General features: G+C 37.7%; 2 protein-coding genes and 1 pseudogene across 12 annotated transcripts in view; 1 reads left to right on the top strand and 2 right to left on the bottom strand.

The window, feature by feature from the left end:
• The window catches only part of HYCC2 (hyccin PI4KA lipid kinase complex subunit 2), a 65,037-nt gene extending 58,042 nt beyond the window's left edge, over positions 1-6,995 (bottom strand). For 7 of the 10 annotated variants that reach the window (XM_086346212.1, XM_086346220.1, XM_086346175.1 and 4 more), the window contains exons 1-2: positions 6,934-6,995; positions 6,092-6,125 (exon numbers count right to left, since the gene is read on the bottom strand). The gene's annotated coding sequence lies outside the window, so the exon portion shown is untranslated. Of the gene's footprint in view, positions 1-6,091; positions 6,126-6,488 lie in introns of all 10 variants that reach the window. The other 3 variants (XM_086346224.1, XM_086346185.1, XM_086346202.1) reach the window with 1 other exon arrangement.
• On the top strand, positions 6,925-17,820 carry NDUFB3 (NADH:ubiquinone oxidoreductase subunit B3). 2 transcript variants are annotated; one of them, XM_086346558.1, is made up of 3 exons: positions 6,925-7,297; positions 14,351-14,492; positions 17,535-17,820. In XM_086346558.1, the coding sequence occupies exons 1-3, from the start codon at positions 7,204-7,206 to the stop codon at positions 17,689-17,691; spliced, it is 393 nt and encodes a 130-aa protein (XP_086202684.1). In that variant the 5' UTR covers positions 6,925-7,203; the 3' UTR covers positions 17,692-17,820. The 2 variants fall into 2 exon arrangements, with proteins under 2 accessions (XP_086202684.1, XP_086202695.1); XM_086346569.1 differs by lacking the exon at positions 6,925-7,297 and adding an exon at positions 7,324-7,388.
• A 1,026-nt stretch (positions 17,821-18,846) lies between these two features.
• On the bottom strand, positions 18,847-20,177 carry LOC147378037 (heterogeneous nuclear ribonucleoprotein A1 pseudogene; annotated as a pseudogene).
• Positions 20,178-20,714: the final 537 nt, after the last annotated feature.

Here is a 20,714-nt window from a genome sequence, read left to right as displayed (position 1 = left end):
ATCCTTATGGCAGAAAGTGAAGAGGAACTAAAAAGCCTCTTGATGAAAGTGAAAGTGGAGAGTGAAAAGTTGGCTTAAAGCTCAACATTCAGAAAACTAAGATCATGGCATCCAGTCCCATCACTTCATGGGAAATAGATGGGGAAACAGTGAAAACAGTCTCAGACTTTATTTTTGGGGGCTCCAAAATGACTGCAGATGGTGACTACAGCCATGAAATTAAAAGACGCTTACTCCTTGGAAGGAAAGTTATGACCAACCTAGATAGCATACTGAAAAACAGAGACATTACTTTGCCAACAAAGGTCTGTCTAGTCAAGGCTGTGGTTTTTCCAGTGGTCGTGTATGGATGTGAGAGTTGGACTGTGAAGAAAGCTGAGCGCCGAAGAATTGATGCTTCTGAAGTGTGGTGTTGGAGAAGACTCTTGAGAGTCCTTTGGACTGCAAGGAGATCCAACCAGTCCCTCCTAAAGGAGATAAGTCCTGGGTGTTCTTTGGAAGGAATGATGCTAAAGCAGAAACTCCAATACTTTGGCCACCTCATGCGAAGAGTTGACTCATTGGAAAAGACTCTGATGCTGGGAGGGATTGGGGGCAGGAGAAGGGGACGACAGAGGATGAGATGGCTGGATGGCATCACCGACTTGATGGACGTGAGTTTGAGTGAACTCCGGGAGTTGGTGATGGACAGGGAGGCCTGGCCTACTGCAATTCACGGGGTCGCAAAGAGTCGGACACGACTGAGCGACTGAACTGAACTGAAAATTCATATACTGAAATACTAACCCCCAATGTGATTAGGAGGTGGGGCCTTTGGTGGGGGGGCGATTAGCTCATGGGGTAGCATCTCATGAATGGGATTAGTGCCCTTATAAGAAAGATCCCCAGTGAGCTCTCTCACATGTTAAAACACAATGAGAAGGCAGCCATCTCAGATATAGGAAATGGGTCATTAAATTTTCTGACAGTCTGCCAGCTGCCGTAAATTTTCTGGCACCTTGATCTTGGACTTCCCAAGTTCAAGAACTGTAAGAAATAAATGTTTGTTGTTTAAACCACCCAGTCTGTGGTACTTTATTATAGCAGCCTAAACTGATGGAGAGAAAGGTCCTTTTCTATTTCTCCACTCCCTTGAATTTGGTCTAGCTTAGTGAACTTCTTCGACCAATAGAATATGGTGGAAGGGCTATTAAATAAGTTCCAAAGCCTAATCCTCAAAGAGGCCTTGCAGCCTTACAGATTCCACCTTTACCTTATTAGAAGGCTACCTTAAGAATGCCCTGTAAGGATGCCAAACTAGCCTTCCAGAGGATGAGAAGCCACACTGAGAAGAAATGAAGCCCTTTAACGAACAGCCAGCACCATGTGCAAACATGCGAGTGCAAACATTTGCAGGTTGGCTAAACAGTTCCTTGGTTTCACTTGGCTCTCTCATGCAGCTGAATCCACCTGAAAGGTTGACTGAGTTAGAAGGTCCAAGATGTTTGCACTCATATGTTTGAAAAACATTTGGGTTGTTTCCAATTTTTGGAGATTAGGAATAAAATTGCTATGAACATTCAGGTACAGGTTTTTATATGAGTTTACGCTTCAATTTCCCTGGAATAAATGTTCAGTAGTGCAGTTTCTGGGTTGTACAACTCTGTTTTTTCAAAGAAATTGAAGCTATAAATGGTGAAGCTGGGATTCTAATCTAGATAATCTGCCTCTAGGTCCTAACTCTTCACACTGTTTCCAGCGGTTGTAGAAACTGAGAGAAATAAATGGAATCAAAGAAACAGTATGGAGGTAGAGTCAACAGAACCTAGCATTGCTCAGATGAGGGGTATATGAATAAAGTGTCAAGACTAACACTAGGTTCCAGCTTCAGCACATTAGATAGATGATAAAATATGAATCGAACTTTAGATATGCTGTATTTAGGGGATATGCAGGGTTTCCTAGGTGCCACAGCAGTAAAGAATCCACCTGCCAATGTAGGAGATGCAGGTTTGATCCCTGGGTCGGGAAGATTTCCTGGAGGAGGAAATGGCAACCCACTCCAGTATTCTTGCCTGGAGAATCCTAGGGACAGAGGAGCCTGGCAGGCTACAGTCCATGGGGTCTCAAACAGTCAGACATGACTGAGCACACGTGCACAGTCTGATCTGCATGATCATTCCCATCTTGCAGGCAATTAGATTACAAAACAGAACTAGGTATCAAGAAAAACTCTGGTTAGAGACAGAGATTTGAGAATCATCACATTTATATGCTGAGTAACATCAGAGAGACAGGGTAGAAAATGACAAGAGATCTGACAACAGAACCCAGAAGAACAGAAATAATCATTCCCTTTAGTTTTTCTCCCCACAAACAATAAAACAGTAGGTACTGTGACAGACCGCAAATTCATATTAACTTTAGATCTTACAGCACTTCATGTCCACTTTATCAGTTTTACAATGCTATTATAAAGTATAAGGTATAGAGTAATATACTTTCCCCTCCCCCACTCTCTGTCTCATTTAAAAAGAAATATAAAAGGAATACAAGCTGATTAAAAAGTCTTAATATGTCAGTATACATTTGTCCAAACCCATACAGTGTACAACACCCAAACTGAACCCTAGTGTAAACCATGGACTTTGGGTGATGTCAATGTGGGCTCATCAACTGTGACAAATGCACCACTCTGTGGGGTGTATTGGAAGCCATGCATGTGTGAAAGGGTGTATAGGAAATCTCTGTATTTTATACTCAATTTTGCTATGAACCTAAAACTACTCTAAAAAGTCAATTAAAAAATAAAATTAAGCCTCAGTACAAAAGAATACGTAAAAAGCATAAATTTCACTCCTCTCTCAGCATCCAACTCCCTCCACCCATTTTACCAAAAAAAGATATGTAGAAAGGAATTTAAAGAGGTAAACTGACAAATCTTAGGAGCTAAATAAGAATCAAGCAATACCAAGGGTCAATGGATAATGTCAATTATACCCCAATAAAAAAAGCCAAGGATTCATAATGATAAAAGTGATAGATAAGTTTGATTCAAACCTTTTTGGAAGTTCAGTATTTTGCAATAGAATAAAATAACTATTATGGAATTCATGCTTTGCCATTTAACAATTTAAGTGCCACATACCATTATTTTATGACTACATTTTTTGCAGTTGTATCTCAAACTGAGAAAGAATTATAATTTTATAAACAAAGTCACACCTCTTAATATATTACATAATTGAGTTTTTTACTCCTTTCTCCAAAAACAAAGTCCACACATTTATTTTTTCTCATACCTGTCATACCTGTTAGGAAGACAAACACCTAAATAGAACATCTAGGATTTATAAGGATGAATCATGAATTTCTAAACATATCCTGTGTCAAAGTCAACACATTCACAATTTCAAGTTTTTATATATATATATATATATTTTTTTTTTTACCAAAAGATAAGTCTATATCTTCATCATATCATAGCAATATTGCAAGAAAATCCCTTTCATCAAGAAAACTTCCAGGCTTCCCTGGTAGCTCAGTGGTAAAGTATCCACCTGCCGATTCCAGAGACAAGGGTTCGATCCCTGATCTGGGAGGATCCCACATTCCGCAGAGCAACTAAGCCCTTGCACCACAACTATTGAGCCTGTGCTCTACAGCCTGGGAGCCACAACTACTGAAGCCCTAGAGCCCACACTCCAAAACAAGAGAAGGCACTGTAATGAGAAGCCCTCGCACTAAAATTAGAGAGTAGCTCCTGATCTCCACAACTAAAGAGCCTGTGCAGCAACAAAGACCCAGCACAACCAAAAAGAAGAAACTTCAAATTCTTATTTCTCAATTCTAGTTTTAGAACTAGATAGCCTTCAGAGACATTAAGAGAACAGGTTTGAATAATGCAAGAAATTAGATTGGTTTATGTAAAGGAGCTAAGTGCCAAGTAAAAACTAATTCCAACCAAAACATTCAGCACAATTTTTATTTCCGGCAACTTTAGCTCCTGGCTAGAAAATCCATCCCAGTTATGACAATAAGTGGTAAAAATTTATTGAGCTATAATATATTGATAGATTTAGAAGCCCTTTGTCTCAAGCTAAAACTACTGTTCTGGTTCACACCACATTGGGAGAGCCTTAAATGAGATAAATGATTCTCAAGTGGAAGCCTGTGGTAAACTGTATTATCTAGGGGATTTATTTTTCCTTCAAAATATATCTACCTTCCTCATATTCTACCTACTACTAAGATTCTTCAGCAAAGTGGAGATGATATAATGGATATGCATGTGTACCTTTTTTTCTTTTAACTCTTAAGATTATTCTGATATATATGTAACTCCTCACTTTCATGGAGAATTCCTGAATTAGGTCCAACTCTGCTTTTTAAAATTTTTTGAATATTTTCCAATCGTGTTTTTAAACATTGTATCAATAGCAAACAAAAGAAGCAGAGCTACAAAGCGGCAAGAGCACAGCAGAAAGCATAGCAGGTAAGGGGCTGTACTAACAGCAGCCCTAAGCAGCCTAGAGTTTTCTGTGCCAGCTCCCTTCAGAACCCATTATATTACATTTTAGATGAATGTTCAGCCCATCATCCTGAGAAAAACACACAGTCTACTAGTCAGATAAAAATGTAAAAAGAAGCTATTTTGGACATCAAAATAAACTAAGCCATAGAAAAAGAAAGACAAAAATTCCTCTGTTCCTGCATTAAAAGAACAATAACAAAGTATTATTTTGTGCAACTGATAACCTGTTTGGAGACTTCCTGCTCATATTTTATTATTTTAGTTTTTCATTATGTAGCATTATTTTTCTATTATAAAACCCAGTCAAGCTAAAAACCTTAATCGTTCTAAAACCTAATAAACTACTACAGAACACCAAAACTGTATGAAAAAAAAAAACAATCCTAATCCATATTGCTTGTCAAGACAGTTTAAGAGCTGGATTAGAAAAACAGGCTTTCAAGGTCCATTTTCGAGCAAACAATTATACTTCTTCACGGCCTTTGTTTCAAATCCCTTACAAACAGCTTCAATACTGAAATGTACTAGAAAAGATAATTTCTAATCACATATAAATAATCAGCCAGTTATTATTATATTCTAATTTGGATTAGTGTCCCTTAAATCACTTGCTTTTTTCCTATTCAATGTTCAACTTTATTGCATTCAACAATGACACCTACTGGCCATTTAGAATCAGCCATTCTCTAAGACATCTCTAGTAGGCTGGTTACATAATAAGAAGAAACACATACATATACACACAAGATACACATAACCTGCATGAAAGCAGAGATTTGTTCATAGGTACTCACACTACAGAACTGCACCTAAAATAGAAGCAGAACTGTTCTTTGTGACTGAGTATTATTCCTGCCAAATGATAAAGAAGAATGAAATACCAAGTATCAAAATTTTATCTGAAATACTGATAAATATCCTTAAACATTTCGGAACAAACTCTTAATGATCCAACACTCTTTACCAAATGACAATTAGAGAAAAAAAGTTTCTAATTTAGTTTCTGGGATATACTAATATAAATCATCAATAATAGGAAAAAAAAGAATTTTGGAAAGTTCTTCTGACGTGCAGTATTAAAAAAAGCTCAGGAAAATTATATACTTGCTAATAAATACATTAGTCTTTATAGTCTTAAGCTAAAAGCAACATTTCAATCAGCTTACATTTTAGAAATGTACAATGCCTCTTTTAAAACTGCTTTCCAATAAGCTATAAAAAATCAAGTTTTTAACATAGTGTGTCATTCCATAATACACAGTGAATGGAATTCCATTTTAATTCTACATTTCAAAGTGCAAATGAGTGACAGAAACTTAGAATTATATCTGTAAACACAGTTTACCTCTATCGGAGAGGGTCAAAGGACATACTTTTTAAACCTAATAAATAAATAATTCCTAACTAGTTTCCCAGACTTACGGAGCAAAGTACTTAAAATAACTTCCCCTTCTCCCCCAACCCCCCACCAAAATCAGACCACCATCTCATTTTCAGTCTCTAACGTCCACAATATTTAGGGAGTAAAAAAAAAAAATTACCAACTAATTTTCTAGTCATTTTCCAAGTTGCACTTACCTTCTGCTATAGATTTTTGAGCGTCTCCACTTCCCTTAAGATTTGGGGAAAAAAAAAAAAATTGTAGTCAGTCCTGACCCTTAAAACAAATTCACGAACTACAAAACGTGAACCTGGCCACGCTCATCTCAAACTAACACATCTCTCAACCCAAGTCCATATTTGGGATAAGCTCTTCGTGACTACTCTATCCTTCATGGTTCTTCGCCCACAGAGCCTGCCGGGATAGAAAACAGTCAAACCAACGGGAAAAAAAAAAAGAAAAAAGAAAAAACTACTCAGACACATTAATAGGTTGCAAGACCTCCTCTTCCCAGGAGGGACAACCTAGTTGTTTGGGTAAATAACAGCCAAGGGTTACATAATGTATAGCTATAAAGAGTCTCAAGTATCTCACCGTCAATATATCTTTCTTCACCGCTACCCCCGTTTCCACTCTGAGAAATGGCCCTAGTAGAAGCAAACCCTAGGATTTCTCTCAGGTGTCTGCAATGCCGCGTCCTCTTCTCTCTCTGAGCTCCATACAAGAAATTCCTCCAGCCTTCACAACACCGTCTTGCTCCCGCCTCTCTCCGGTCTCCGCCAGCGCCACCGCAGCCCCCCACGCCCGAGGCTCCCACGTCGCCCCGCAGGGCTCAGCCTCCACCCGCCTCGGCTGCTTCTCCTCGCGACCCTTCCAAGCGGCTACCTATCTCCTAGTGGTTCCGGAACCACCAAAACTAGGGCTAACGCCTTCCCAGACCACTCTCGGCAGATCCCGTCTATAGCTCCTGTGGCCGGAGAAGAAGAAAATCCTCCCTATCTGGCACTCCGCGTCCCCCAAAGACAGCGCCGCCGCCTACCTGTCACCCCGCTGCCTCCGGCTTCTTACCGCCACCGCCTCCCGCAGCAGCCTGCCAACTGCAGCGCAACAACCCGCCCTCTCATTAGGTGATTCCACGCTCCAACAACGGTGCCGCTGATTGGTAGCAGAATGCCTGCGGCCCTCCCCCTGTGCAGCGTCTAAAGATTCCGGCCTCCTAGCAAGGACGACGTCGCGTCTTCCCCACCCTCTGTCCTCCACAGTTTCCCTTACCTCGGACAAACTACAGATACACAGATATGCGGGGGAAATGTCCACTTCAGGCCTGCTTCATGTCACCTCCACTGGTCCAGGAATCAGTGACCCAGGGCAAGAATGTTTAATTTATCCTCTGGTTTCCTGCCGTAAGTAACTCGAGGTGACAACTTCCGTTTCCGGTTGCCTCTGGCTAGAGGGGTGAATCTTGAGTGTCCTGAGAGGTCAGATTGCTGTCAGGTAAATTGGGGAGCTGTTGGGAGATCTCTCGCTCGGGAATAAGAACGAGACTCTATTCTGAGGATTGTCAAAAGGGAGAGACTAAATGGAGGATGATGAGAGTGCTCAAGAGGGAAAGAATCGAAGAACTAGCAGGAGAGAACTATGAAGTCCTGGAGTAGTGAGGGGTGGCTGTAGAAGGATGCAGTGAGAAATCAGTGTAGTTAAGTCCAGACCCTTTTTTCCCTCCTCTGCCACCCTCAACATCCCTCACCCCGTGTTTTTTGGTTTACCTTTGAATCGAATGATGGCACAACCATCCTCGAATTGAAAGTTTGTAAATTTACAATGCCTGCCTCACGAACCTGTGTTTGTTGTTCTTTAGTCGCTAACTCGTGTCCGGCTCTTTTGCGACTCCATGGACAGTTGCCACCAGGCTTCTCTGTCCATGGAATTTCCCAGACAAGAATACTGGAGTGAGTAGCCATTTCCTTCTCCAGAGGATCTTCCCGACCCAGGACCCGCATCTCCTGCATTGCAGGAGCCGCTGAGCCACATGGCAGTTGCTCAATTGTCTCTGGCTCTTTGCGACCCCATGAACTGTAGCCCACCAGGCTCCTCTATCCGTGGGAGATTTTCCTGACAAGATTACTGGACTGGATTGCCATTTCCTCCTCCAAGGGGTCTTCCTGACCCAGGGCTCCAACACGCATCTCCTGCATTGCAGGCGGAGTCTTTACAGCTGAGCCACCTGGGATGTATAGTATAATTTGATTTATTTGGTTTTTTTTGAAGATTTAATATTTATTTATCTGGTTGCAGTCGGGCCTTAGTTGCAGCACATGGGATCTTTGTTGTGTCATGCGTGACCTTTCGTTGCAGTGTTTGGGGTCAGTGTTGTGGCAGTCAGCAGTTGTGGCACACCAGGCTTAGTTGCTCTGCATTGCATGGCAGATTCTAAACCACTGGACCACCAGGGAGGTCCCTGTAGTAACTTTTAAATAAGATTTTTCTGGCATGAATGTTTATGATACAGAGTTAAAGTGAAAAGGCGATACAAAGTCATCACATTAATGTTTAGTGTGATTACACTTTTTAAATGCCTATACACAGATGCAGGGACTGGAAGGGACACTAAAGGTGAAACCAGTTCATTTGTCTTTAATTTTCTAATTTTCCTATGGTAACCACAATTTTTTAAATGAGGAGAAATTGAAACATATACTTCAAAGTCTTTAGTAAACTGTGAAATTATGTATATTGTAAGTGGCATTACCCATTTATTTCCTTCTTAGGGAAAGTATGCCTGCACTCTTCCTGTACTAGAGCCAGCTCCCTTTAGTGGAGGTTGATCTTCACCAAACTTATAGGTTCACTTCATACATAGATAGAATGAGGTGGGGAAAAAAAATTAGTGATTACATGTTCTTTCCTTGTTGAACTAATTTCCATGCTGTTCTTATTTGAGCAGCTCTGAAATGGAAATTAATCACTTCTTACTGACTCCTTGACACAGTTTAAGTCACTTTATCTAATTTTAATTTTTATTGTGACATATACATAGCAGATGGTGAAGGAAATGGCAACCCACTCCAGTGTTCTTGCCTGGAAAATCCCATGGACAGAGGAGCCTAATACATATAAGAAGGCTATATAAAGCATAAGTACATGTAAACATTATAATCAAGCAAACAATTGATCCCGTTCAGTTCAGTCGCTCGGTCGTGTCCAACTCTTTGCGACCTCATGGACTGCAATACACCAGGCTTCCCTGTCCATCACCAACTCCCGGAGCTTGCTCAAACTCATGTCCATCGAGTCGGTGATGGCATCCAACCATCTAATCCTCTGTCGTCCCCTTCTCCTCCTGCCCTCAATCTTTCCCAGCATCAGGGTCTTTTCCAGGGAGTCAGTTCTTTGCATCAGGTGGCCAAAATATTGGAGTTTGAGATTCAGCATCAGTCCTTCCAGTGAATGTTCAGGACTGATTTCCTTTAGGATGGACTGGTTTGATCTCCTTGCAGTCCAAGGGACTCTCAAGAGTCTTCTCCAACACCACAGTTCAAAAGCATCAGTTCTTTGGCGCTCAGCTTTCTTTATGGTCCAACTCTCATATCCATACATGACTACTGGAAAAACCATAGCTTTGACTAGACGGACCTTTGTTGGCAAAGTAATGTCTCTGCTTTTTAATATGCTGTCTACATTTGTCATAGCTTTTCTTCCAAGGAGCAAGCATCTTTTAATTTCATGGCTGCAGTCACCATCTGCAGTGATTTTGAAGCCCAAGAAAATAAAGTCTGTCACTGTTTCCATTGTTTCCCCAGCTATTTACCAACCTTCAGGTTAAAAAATAAAGCATTGCCAAAAGTTTAAAATATGCATTCTCAACAGAGATGATTGTCTTTAAGTCAGTGAAAATTGGTTCTTGTTGGGTAGGGGGGAGAGGGAAAAAAAACCCCTTAGAGATATTAACAATACAGTGGTTTATGGCCCTCCAAAAAGCCATAGTACATAAATTGGAGTATTAAAATTTCATGTGGAGGGGTAAGGTGAGAACATGATTAACAGGGACAAAAAGGTCTAAAAAAGCTCTTTTAGGGTACAGTAATTACAATACTTTGAAAAACACTGCCTTAGAAGTTCTGTGAATGAGTTTCTGTGATTCCATCTCCACCAGGAGGTAACCACTCTCCTAACTTATAATAATCATGTACTTGTTTCACTTAAATTTTTTCCATGATGCATTCCTAAAAAATGAATTGTTAGGTTTTTTTTTCATTTATATAAATGACATTAAAAGTTATATATATTTTTTCTGACTCACTTCTTGCTCATTGTTTGTGAAATTCATTCATACTCTTCTATGGTTGTAAATTTGAGTTGTTCACAGTTTGGGGCAAGCATAAATAATATGACTAGAAAGATTCTTATAATATAAAACTGTTATACAGATGCAAGAGGTTCTCTAGAGCAGTGCTGTCTAATGCAGATATAATACTGTGGTTATTTTAAGTACCACGTACTTAAAATTTTCTAATAGCCATATTAAAAAAGTATAAAAAAACAAAATTAATTTTTAAAATTTATTTGCTTTTAATTTGAGGGTAATAGCTTTACAATGTTGTGTTGGTTAAGAAACATAAAATTATTTTTAATAGTATATTTTATGTAGCCCAGTATATATATTCAAAATACTATCATTTTAAGATGTACTCAGTATTAAAAGCTACTAATGAAATGCATTTTCTTCATGCTGTCTTCAAAATTGATGTATTTTATTTTATCCTTACAGAATATGCTGTTTATATATATAAAAACACAGTGCCTATGACTGGAATTGCTAGGCCATAAGATATTCAAGGGACTTCCCATGGGGCTCAGTTGTTAAAAAAAAACAAAACAAAACAAAAATCAACCTGCCAGTGCAGGACATGCAGATTCTATCTCTAGGTTGGGAAGATCCCCTGAGGGAGGAGGAAATGGCAACCCACAGTATTCTTGCCTGGAGAGTTCCATCGACAGAGGAGCCTGGCAGGCTACAGTCCATGGGGTCGCACAGAGTCAACACAGCTGAGCGTGCACACATGCACGATATTCAAATGTTTACTTTTCTGGTCATACCAAATTTTTTTACAGTGGTTGTGTTAAATTGCATTCTCACTACCTGAGTGTGAAAGTGTAAGTCACATCATCACAGTGTGTTCTTACAGTCTTGCAAGGTTGGTTCTAACTTCATGTTATATGAAGAAACTAAAGTTCAGCAAGATTAAAATGATTTGACCAGGATTTTGCAGCTGTTAATGGTGCACTCAGGGTTTAATACCAGATCTGTACAGCACCAAAGTCTGCATTTCAGTAGAATTCCAAGATCAGGATATCATTGTTTGATTTATGGCTATTGTGAAGTAGAAATAATTTTTAAGAGTAAATGAAGCTTCCCTAAAAATATTGTTCAACTTTTTGTTCTTTTTGAAAATTTGTTGAAATATTTAGTAAATCCCTATGAAGGGACTCTTTCTGAAGTATTTTAATTCGATAGAAGAGAAAATACATTGAATTTATTAGAGGAAATTAGTTTAGGAGAATGAGTGTTCATGTATACTTACTTTTTTTTCAAAGATTTATCTTCCAAATTAATATTTTGAGCATAGTAGTATTATAACTTTGAGATAGCCTTCATACCATAGTAATATTTCAATTTTTATTTTAAAAATCAAGTTTTTTAATAAAAAATTAACCTTTGGTTTTGTATTTTCTTCTAAAGTACATTGATACTTTAGTAGGTTTAATGTTCTAGAATTGGTATTTCCAAAAAAAGAATTTGCCTTGTAATCCAGAGATTTTTGGAATGAAACATTATTTAAATTTTTTTTTTTTTTACTCAGGGAACTCAAACCAGGGCTCTTTGACAACCTAGAGTGGTGGGATGGGGTGGGAGGTGGGAGGGAGGCTCATGTATATGTAAAAGGGAGGGGACATATGTATCCCTATGGCTGATTCATGTTCATATGTGGCAGAAACCAACACAATATTGTAATTATCCTTTCAATTAAAAATAAATTTAAAAACTTTTTTAAAACATAATCTGAAGAAGCCAACATTTTATCATTATAATTAAATGCTTCTAAAAGTATTTCTTTTGTGATAATGTATTGAATCTCAAAAGTCAGACTGAAATCTGAAACCATAATTTGTTTCCTTTATATTATTGAATCCACCGAAAGGTAATGAAATAATGGATTAAATGTTTTATTCAAAGCTGTGAATGTTGTAGTTTTAACTTGTGTTTGTTGGGTATTGGTTTTTATTCTCCTTTAAGTGAAATCATCAACATAACGTTTTAAATAAATTTAAATAATGTTTTAAACCAATTTAATGTCTATAAAAATATTAAGTGTTGGCTGATTTGTAAAAATTACTTTGTACAATTTTGTCCCCCATATTCTGGGAACTATTGTTTAATGAAATGAGTGCTTCACATAATATGTCTTTAGTATACACTATCTAATAATTACCTGTCTTCTAAAATGCAGTGTAGGAATCCTGCCTTATTATTGGGCTTGTTTATAGTTATAAATGCAGACAAAACGGTAATAATTATTTGGTTTGGTTTTATTTCTGGAAAGCAGTGATTATAGAATTGCTACTGCTAATCTTACACAAATTACAGTATAGCATTATTAATTTATACCTTCGTAATTTGAAATTCATAACAATATAGCTGGGGACTGAGCTCAAGTTTATTTCTGTATTATTTTTTAAAATAACACTAGAAAACTGAAATCTTTATATACCTATTGGGGGCAATTTTATTTAAGCAAACTTATCAATTAAAAGGGGGTCCTAAGGACTCTGTTAATGGAAGAGAATATAAAATAGAGAATACTTAACGGAGGAGCCTGATAGGCTGCAGTCCATGGGGTCGCTAAGAGTCGGACACGACTGAGCGACTTCACTTTCACTTTTCACTTTCATGCATTGGAGAAGGAAATGGCAACCCACTCCAGTGTTCTTGCCTGGAGAATCCCAGGGACGGGGGAGCCTGGTGGGCTACTGTGTATGGGGTCGCACAGAGTCGGACACGACTGAAGCGACTTAGCAGCAGTAGCAGCAGCATGTATGTATATATCTGAATCACTTTGCTGCACACGTGAAACTAACACAACATAGTGTGTGTGTGTGCGTGTGTTTAGTCGCTAAGTCATGTATGACTCTGCGACCCCATGGACTATAGCCTGCCAGACTCTTCTGTCCTTGGGATTTCCCAGGCAGAAAGACTGGAGTGGGTTGCCATTTCCTTCTCCAGGGAATCTCCCCAACCCAGGGATTGAAGCCACATCTCCTGCATTGCAGGTGGATTCTTTACCACTGAGCCACTGGGGAAGCCCAACACATGTAGGTCAACTATATTTCAATAAAAATTGTTTTTAAAAGTCTCTGTTAATCCACTACAAGAGTCAGCAAACTACAGCCTGCTGGCCAAACTCAGCCCATTGCCTGTTTTTATGTGGCCAGTGAGCTAAGAAGAATTTTTACAGATGAACATTTACAATCAATTTGATACTAAGGAACACTAAACTTTGAGCCCCAGTTAAACAAAATGTTACCCACTGAAAGGGAATTGCATTTTTTTTTTCATCAGAAGACTTGTATTACAAAAATTATACTCAGCTGTTATATTTTGAATTATATCAGTAAGATATTTATGGAAATTTGTTCTCTCCTGTTATATAAGTATCTACATAATATCCTTGATTTTATCTCGTGACCAACATAGCCTAAAATATTTACCGTGTGGCTCTTCACAGAAAAAGTTCATGTGATCTGTATATATTAACCATAGTAATACTGCAGTTTTAAAAAATTGTCTGAAGAAAGCAAGTAACGAAACAGTATGTACGATATTTTATTATACATATTCATGCACTGTGAAAGACTAAAAAAAAAAGTAGACAGGATTGCTTAAAAGTTAGGTGTGAGGGCTCTGAAATGAAGCTTTAAGGTTCAAAGCCCAGCTGTACCATTGACTGTTTTTGTTTCCCTCAGGAAGGTACTTAGCTTCTTGGAGCCTCTTTGGCTTCACCTATAAAATGAAGATAATAATAGTAATCTAAGTTCAAAGAGTTGTTTTAGGAAGACTGTAACAGAGTCGACACTTAGATCGCTTTAACATAGTGCACCTGGCACATAGGGCATGGTAAGTGTTTGCTATTATTATAATTAAGAAAGAAACCAAATAGTAAATGTTTTCTTTTAGTGATGGGCTCTTTTTATATCTCGTGTATGTACATTTCCAAACAGTGAACATTTACTAGTTATGTAATAAGACACTTTAATAAAATTTCTTAACTTCAAGTTTTCAAGTATTGGCTGTCTTTTTAAAAGTCACTTTAAATGTTTTGCCTTAAAAAAAAAAGTAAACTTGAGTACTTGATATCTGTAATGTATGTATTTCTCCCTTAAATTAACTTTTTCTATAGACATGGCCCACGGACATGGACATGAACATGGTCCTAGTAAAATGGAACTTCCAGATTATAAACAATGGAAGATAGAAGGGACACCATTAGAAACTGTCCAAGAGAAACTGGCCGCACGAGGACTAAGGGATCCATGGGGCCGGTAAGAACAGTCAAATGATTTAGATAGAATTTATCCTAGAGAAAGACTATCTATGTTCCTTTTCAATATATTCTTTAAAAAAAAAAATCAGTGAAAATGTCTTTTTACATTTAAGTTTTAAGATCAGCTTTATTAAAATATCACTTACAGTAAAATTGACCCTATTTTAAACGTATCATTCCGTGCGTTTTGACAGATATGTACGGTTATGTGACCACTACCACAGTCATGATACAGAATACTTCTAGCATACCAAAAAGCTCCCTCATGATCCTTTGTACTCAGTGCAATCCTGCCCCTGGATCCTGGCAACCCTTGATCTGCTTTTTCCAGAATTTCATGCAATTGGAATTATACAATCTATAACCTTTTGTTCTGGCCACCTTTACTTAGCATAGTGCTTTTGAGACTCAGGTACATTGTTAACTTATAGCATAGTTTCTTCCTTTTTTATTGCTGAGTACTGCTCCACTTATGCATATACGTCATTTTGTGTACTGTTCACCAGTTCCATCTGGGTTATCAGTTTTGGGCTATTATGAGTAAAGTTGCTCTAAACATTCAAGTACAAATCTGTGTGAGCATACGCTTTTATTTCTCTTGGATAAATACCTAACAGTGGGATTTCGGAATCATTTGAAAAGTGTTTTTTTGTTTTGTTTTGTTTTTTAAATGAAAAACTGCCAAACTGTTTTACAAAATGGTTGTACCATTTTGCATTCTCAACCAGCAATGTATGAGAATTTCAATTGTTCAGTGTCCTCATTAATAATTGGTATCGGGTCTTTCCTGACTGTCCAGTGGTTAAGACTCCATGCTTCTGCTTCTGTGCTTCCATTGTAGGGGGTGTGGGTTCAATCCCTGGCTGGGGAACTAAGATCCAGCATGCCCTGTGGTGTGGCCAAAAAAAAATACTTGGTATTATCAGCCTTTTAATTTTAACCATTCTAGTGAATGTGATAGTAACATCTCTTTGGTTTTAATTTGCATTTCCATGAAGAATGAAGATCATGAGAATCTTTTCATATGCTTATTTTCCATTTGTATTTTTTCTTTGGTGCAATGTCTATTCAGATCTTTTGCCCATTTTATTTATCAGAATGTTTTTCTTTTGTTGAATTATAAGAGTATATATATGTTGCTTTAAATGATTTTATTTATTTATTTATTTATTTTTGGTCCCACTGAATGTGGGAATCTTAGTTCCCCAACCAGGGATCAAACCCAAGCCTTCTGTGTTGAAGCACAGAGCCTTAACCACTGGGCCACCAGGGAAGTCCCCAAGTCCTTTATCAGATAAAAGTTTTGTAGATTTTTTCCCAGAGTATGACTTATCTTTTCATTTTCTTAATAATGTCTTTAAGACAGTTTTAAATATTGATGAAGTCCCAATTTAACATTTTTTTCTTTTATGGTTTGTGCTTTTTGCATCCCAAGATTTTCCTAATCTTTATTCTGGAAGCTTTTATAGTGTTCTTTCTTCCATTTAGGTATATGATCCATTTTGAGTTAATTTTTAATGTCATATGAGATAAGGATGAAGGTTAAAGTTTTTGCACATAAACATCCAGTTCTAGCACTGTATATTAAAAGACTGTCTTTCCCCATTAGTTGACCTTGACACCATTGTCAAAAATCTATTGACAATATCTGTGTGGACTATTTCTGGATTCTTCTTGTTACCTTGATCAATATGTCTAACTTTTGTCAATATGACACTATCTTCAGATCAGATAGTATAAAATGAGATGTCTGATTTTTAAAAAAAGGTTATGTTAGCTATTCTAGGTTCATTGTATTTATATTTACATTTTAGAATGAGCTTTTCAGTTTCTGCAAAAAACCCTGCTTGGATTTTAATTGGAATTGCCTTGCATCTTTCAGCTCGATTGAGGATGATTTATGTCTTAACAATATTGAATCATCTAGTCCATGGACAATTTAGATCCCCTTTAATTTTCTTAGCAGTTTTTATACAGTCTTGTACATATTTTGTTAAGTTTATCCTGAATTATTCCATATTTTTATGCTATGATAAATAGTATTTTTAAACTTCTGTTTCCAGGTGTTCATTGCTGGTATATAAAAATATAATTTCTTTTTATATATTGACTTTATCTTGTTACCTTGCTAAATTGAATTTTTAGTTCTAGCAGATGTTTCTCAGAGATTTCTTAGAATTTACTTCATAGAAAATGATTTCATCTACAAAGACCACACTTTTCTTTCAATTTTTTTTCTTGAGTTATTGCACTGTCTAACACTGCTAATATAATATTGAATACAAGTGGTGTATGTGGACATCCTAGTTTGTTCCTAACTGGGGAAAGCATGCAGTCTTGCATCATTAAGTAGGATGATTTATCCTTACTTGTGATAGACCTTTTTTCTCAGTAGAGCTTTCTGATTTGTTTCTCTCTGTGTTCTGTATACTCAAAAGAACTGTTGCCAGAGCAAGAAATTAATCTTCTAAAGTCAGACTTATATGACAGGGGAAAGCAATGATTCATTGAATAGTAATAGTAGTATCTAGTAGTACTTTTTGTGCCAAAATACATCATATATTACTCTGTTTAATCTTTATAATGACACTATAAGGTTGATAGTAATCATTACTGAGTAGAAGAAACAGGCCCTGACAGATTAAGTAATTTATTGAGCCTAAAAGGTGTGTATCTCGTAAAGTGGCAGAGCTAAGATTAATACCTAAGTCTCTTAACTTCCTCTTTGCATGGGCAAAGCTACACAACTGACCTGTGATGGATAGGCCAAGGTGAGTCTTGCATTTGACAATTCTGTAACATTCTGAGTATTATGACTGAAATATGAAACCATCAAGTGCTTTTTCTTGTATTTCATATATGAAATGTGAGCATATAGAGCTACTTACCTTATACCACAGAACAATTCCTGTTGTGATCCACTTGAATTATCTTATATAAGGTAGCATTTAAGTCTGTTAGAAAGGTGAAAATCAAATTTATTTTACTTAATGAATAAGTCATATGTGATTATAATTTCCCCCTTTTTTTTCCCCTCTAGCAATGAAGCTTGGAGATACATGGGTGGCTTTGCAAATAATGTTTCCTTTGTTGGAGCATTATTAAAAGGATTCAAGTGGGGATTTGCTGCATTTGTGGTAGCTGTAGGGGCTGAATATTACCTGGAGTCCCAGAAAAAAGATAAGAAACATCACTGAAGATAATACCTGGAAATATCTTTTAATGTCTTAACTTTCTTATAAAAAGATTTCTTCACTGTAGCCTACTCACCTGTGTGTTTATTCCTTAAGGAATACTAGTAAGATTTAATAAAATAAGAAAACATGTACCAGTCTGCTTTTTCATTCTTAAAAAAAGTGTGTCGAGCCATATCAGGTTTGGCTTGGAGAATACATAAGAGGTTGAGTACTGGCAGCAGTACATTCTGCAAATAACTGACAGCCAGCATATATTTGAACAAATGGATATGTTCTAATAGGTTTCTTTTTTAAATTGTTTAAAATTGTGATAAAATTTGCCATCTTGTTTTTTTTAAGTGAACAGTCAGTGACATTAAATACATTCATAATATTGTGCTACCATTACCACCATCCATCTCTATAACTCTTTTCATCTTTTAAAATTGAAAATCTATGCCAATTAATTAATAACCCCCATCCCCCCCTCAGCCTCTGGCAACCATCATTCTACTTTCTTTCTCTATGATTTTTGACTACTCTATGTAGAAACATGTGGAATTTGTCTTTTTATGACTGGCTTATTTTATTTTGTATAATGTCCTCAAAGTTCATCTATGTTACATATGTCAGAATTTCCTTTCTTTTTAAGGCTGAATAATAATTCTGTTTTATGTATATACCACATTTTGCTTATCCATTCATTAATCGATGAACACTTGGATTGCTGATGGACACTTGAGTTGCTGCCACATTTTAGCCATTATAAATAATAGTGCTATGAACATAGGTGTACTCTTTTTTTTTTTTTTTTTTAATGTGGGATCTTAGTTTCCTGACCAGGGATTGAACCCATGTCCCTTGCCATGGAAGCATGGAGTTTTAACCACTGGACCACCAAGGAAGTCCCCAGATTTTTTTTTTTTTTTTAAAGAAAAGACATTTATTCAGCGTCATAATCAGACTATTACATTTAGCAATCAACAGCATGGGTGCAAAAAATCTACATTAAAACCCTTTGTTGGAATGCTTTACACTTTCCACAGAACAGAAACTAAAATAACCTGTTACACAATTAGTCACAAGTACAGTGCAAGTTTTTTGCTCATACACATGAGTATTGTCTAAAACATGTCTTTGTAGCAGCTAGGCCCTGCCACCACTGTGCTTAGTTGAATTCACAAATCTGTTGAAAGCTGTAGCTTCCCTGTTACTTCTCTGGCTCTCCTTTCCTGCTAAGCTTTGTTTTCTGTCAGTAATTAAAACCTGCCACTGCCGTTGCTGCTGCCATAGCTACCGCCACTGCTGGAACCACCATAGCCACCTTGGTTTCATGGTTTGGCAAAGTATTGGCCTCCGCCACCATAGGGACCAGAACTTCTGCTCCGAAGTTTCCTCCTTTCATGGGTCCAAAATTTGAAAATTGATCATTGTAATTGCCAAAATCATTGTAGCTTCCACCACCTCCAAAATTGCTTCCACTACCACCACCAAAGCCACCTCCACGTCCACAATTGTTATAGCTGTCATAGCTTCCACTCCCACCATAGCCACTGCCCTGGTTTCCATAACTCTGTCCACCACTTCCATAGCCTCTGTGCTTCCTCCAGAGTAACAGGGCTGCCTCCTCCATAACCACTATCATTACCAAATCCATTATAACCACCCCCACTGCCACCATATCCGCCACCACTATGGCAGTCACAAAAGCCACCTCGACCACTGGCGTTTCCTCCACAACCAAAGTTGTTATTCCCGCGGAAATCACCTCCATGACCACCACCAAAGTTTCCAGAACCACTTCGACGTCTCGGCTGGATGAAGCACTAGCCATCTCTTGCTTAGACAGGGCTTCTCTCACTTCACAGTTGTGGCCATTCACAGTGTGGTATTTCTGAATGACAATCTTGTCTACGGAGTCATGGTCATCAAAAGTTTCAAAAGCAAAGCCTCTCTTTTTGTCACTGCCTTGATCAGTCATGATTTCAATCACATCAATTTTCCCATACTGTTCAAAATTATTTCTCAGGTGATGTTCTTCAGTGCCTTCTTTAATGCCACCAACAAAAATCTTTTTCACAGTTAAGTGGGCATGAGGTCTTTGAGAATCTCCTCTTGAGACGTCCCTCTTTGGTTCCACAACTCTTTCGTCCACTTTGTGTGGCCTTGCATTCATGGCTGCAAGGCTTCTCCACCATGACTTATGTGACAAACCCAAAGCCTCTGGAGTGCCTGGTGTTTGGATCCCTCATTACCACAAGTCTGTGAGCCTTCCCCATTACTCAAAATGGCTGCTCAGACTCTCATTGATTGTTTCAAAGCTCAATCCTCTGATGAAGAGCTTCCGCAGCTCTTCAGGGCTTTTGGAAGACTCTGACTTAGACATGACGGCAGGGCAGGGTTGGGGAGTGGAGACTTCCAACAATGCTTTCTCCGTGGCATCCACGGGCAGAAAGAAGTCCCCAGATTTTTAAGAGTTGACTTTGCTACTTTTACCATCCTCTGTAAGGGACCTAGCTTATACTATAAAATACTTGACTGCCTTGTTTATGATAACATGTGCAGCTATCGTGTTAGTTTTTCTTATGATACTTTCTACTCTTTCTTTAGTCCTAATTCTTTCACATAGTGAGAAGTTTGACATTTTTTCCTGTATTTTCTAACAATAGACATTCTCCCCATGTCATTGAATTTCCAAATTTTAATTAAATCCCTAATTAAAGTTTAGACTTAAAACTCAGCTTGCTGAAGATGGGTAATAATTCTGCTTGAAAAATAAAGCTAATATAAAACTCCAAGGTGATTTTTTTTTCTTTGTAAATTTCTTGTTTATAAATACAAACTTGGGAAATCACTAAATAAATGAAACAGATGAACTCCTAATAAGGTGTCAATGGTAAGTGGAATGTGCTAAAATGGAGTCATAAACAAGACTGCAAAAGAGGATAAGGAATGCATTTAACAGGGAACAAAGAGCAGTGGGACAAATAGAAATAGCAGAATGTTAGATTTAAGCTTAATCAAATTAGTACTTATACCAGGTA

Source organism: Bos grunniens, chromosome 2 (genome assembly GCF_055505025.1).
Source record: "Bos grunniens cultivar Pamir isolate PY7600 chromosome 2, Bosgru_T2T1.0, whole genome shotgun sequence".
In the NCBI taxonomy this organism is placed as follows: domain Eukaryota; kingdom Metazoa; phylum Chordata; class Mammalia; order Artiodactyla; family Bovidae; genus Bos; species Bos grunniens.
Note: the sequence above shows the minus strand (reverse complement) of the source record. Positions and strands in the feature narration are given on the sequence as shown.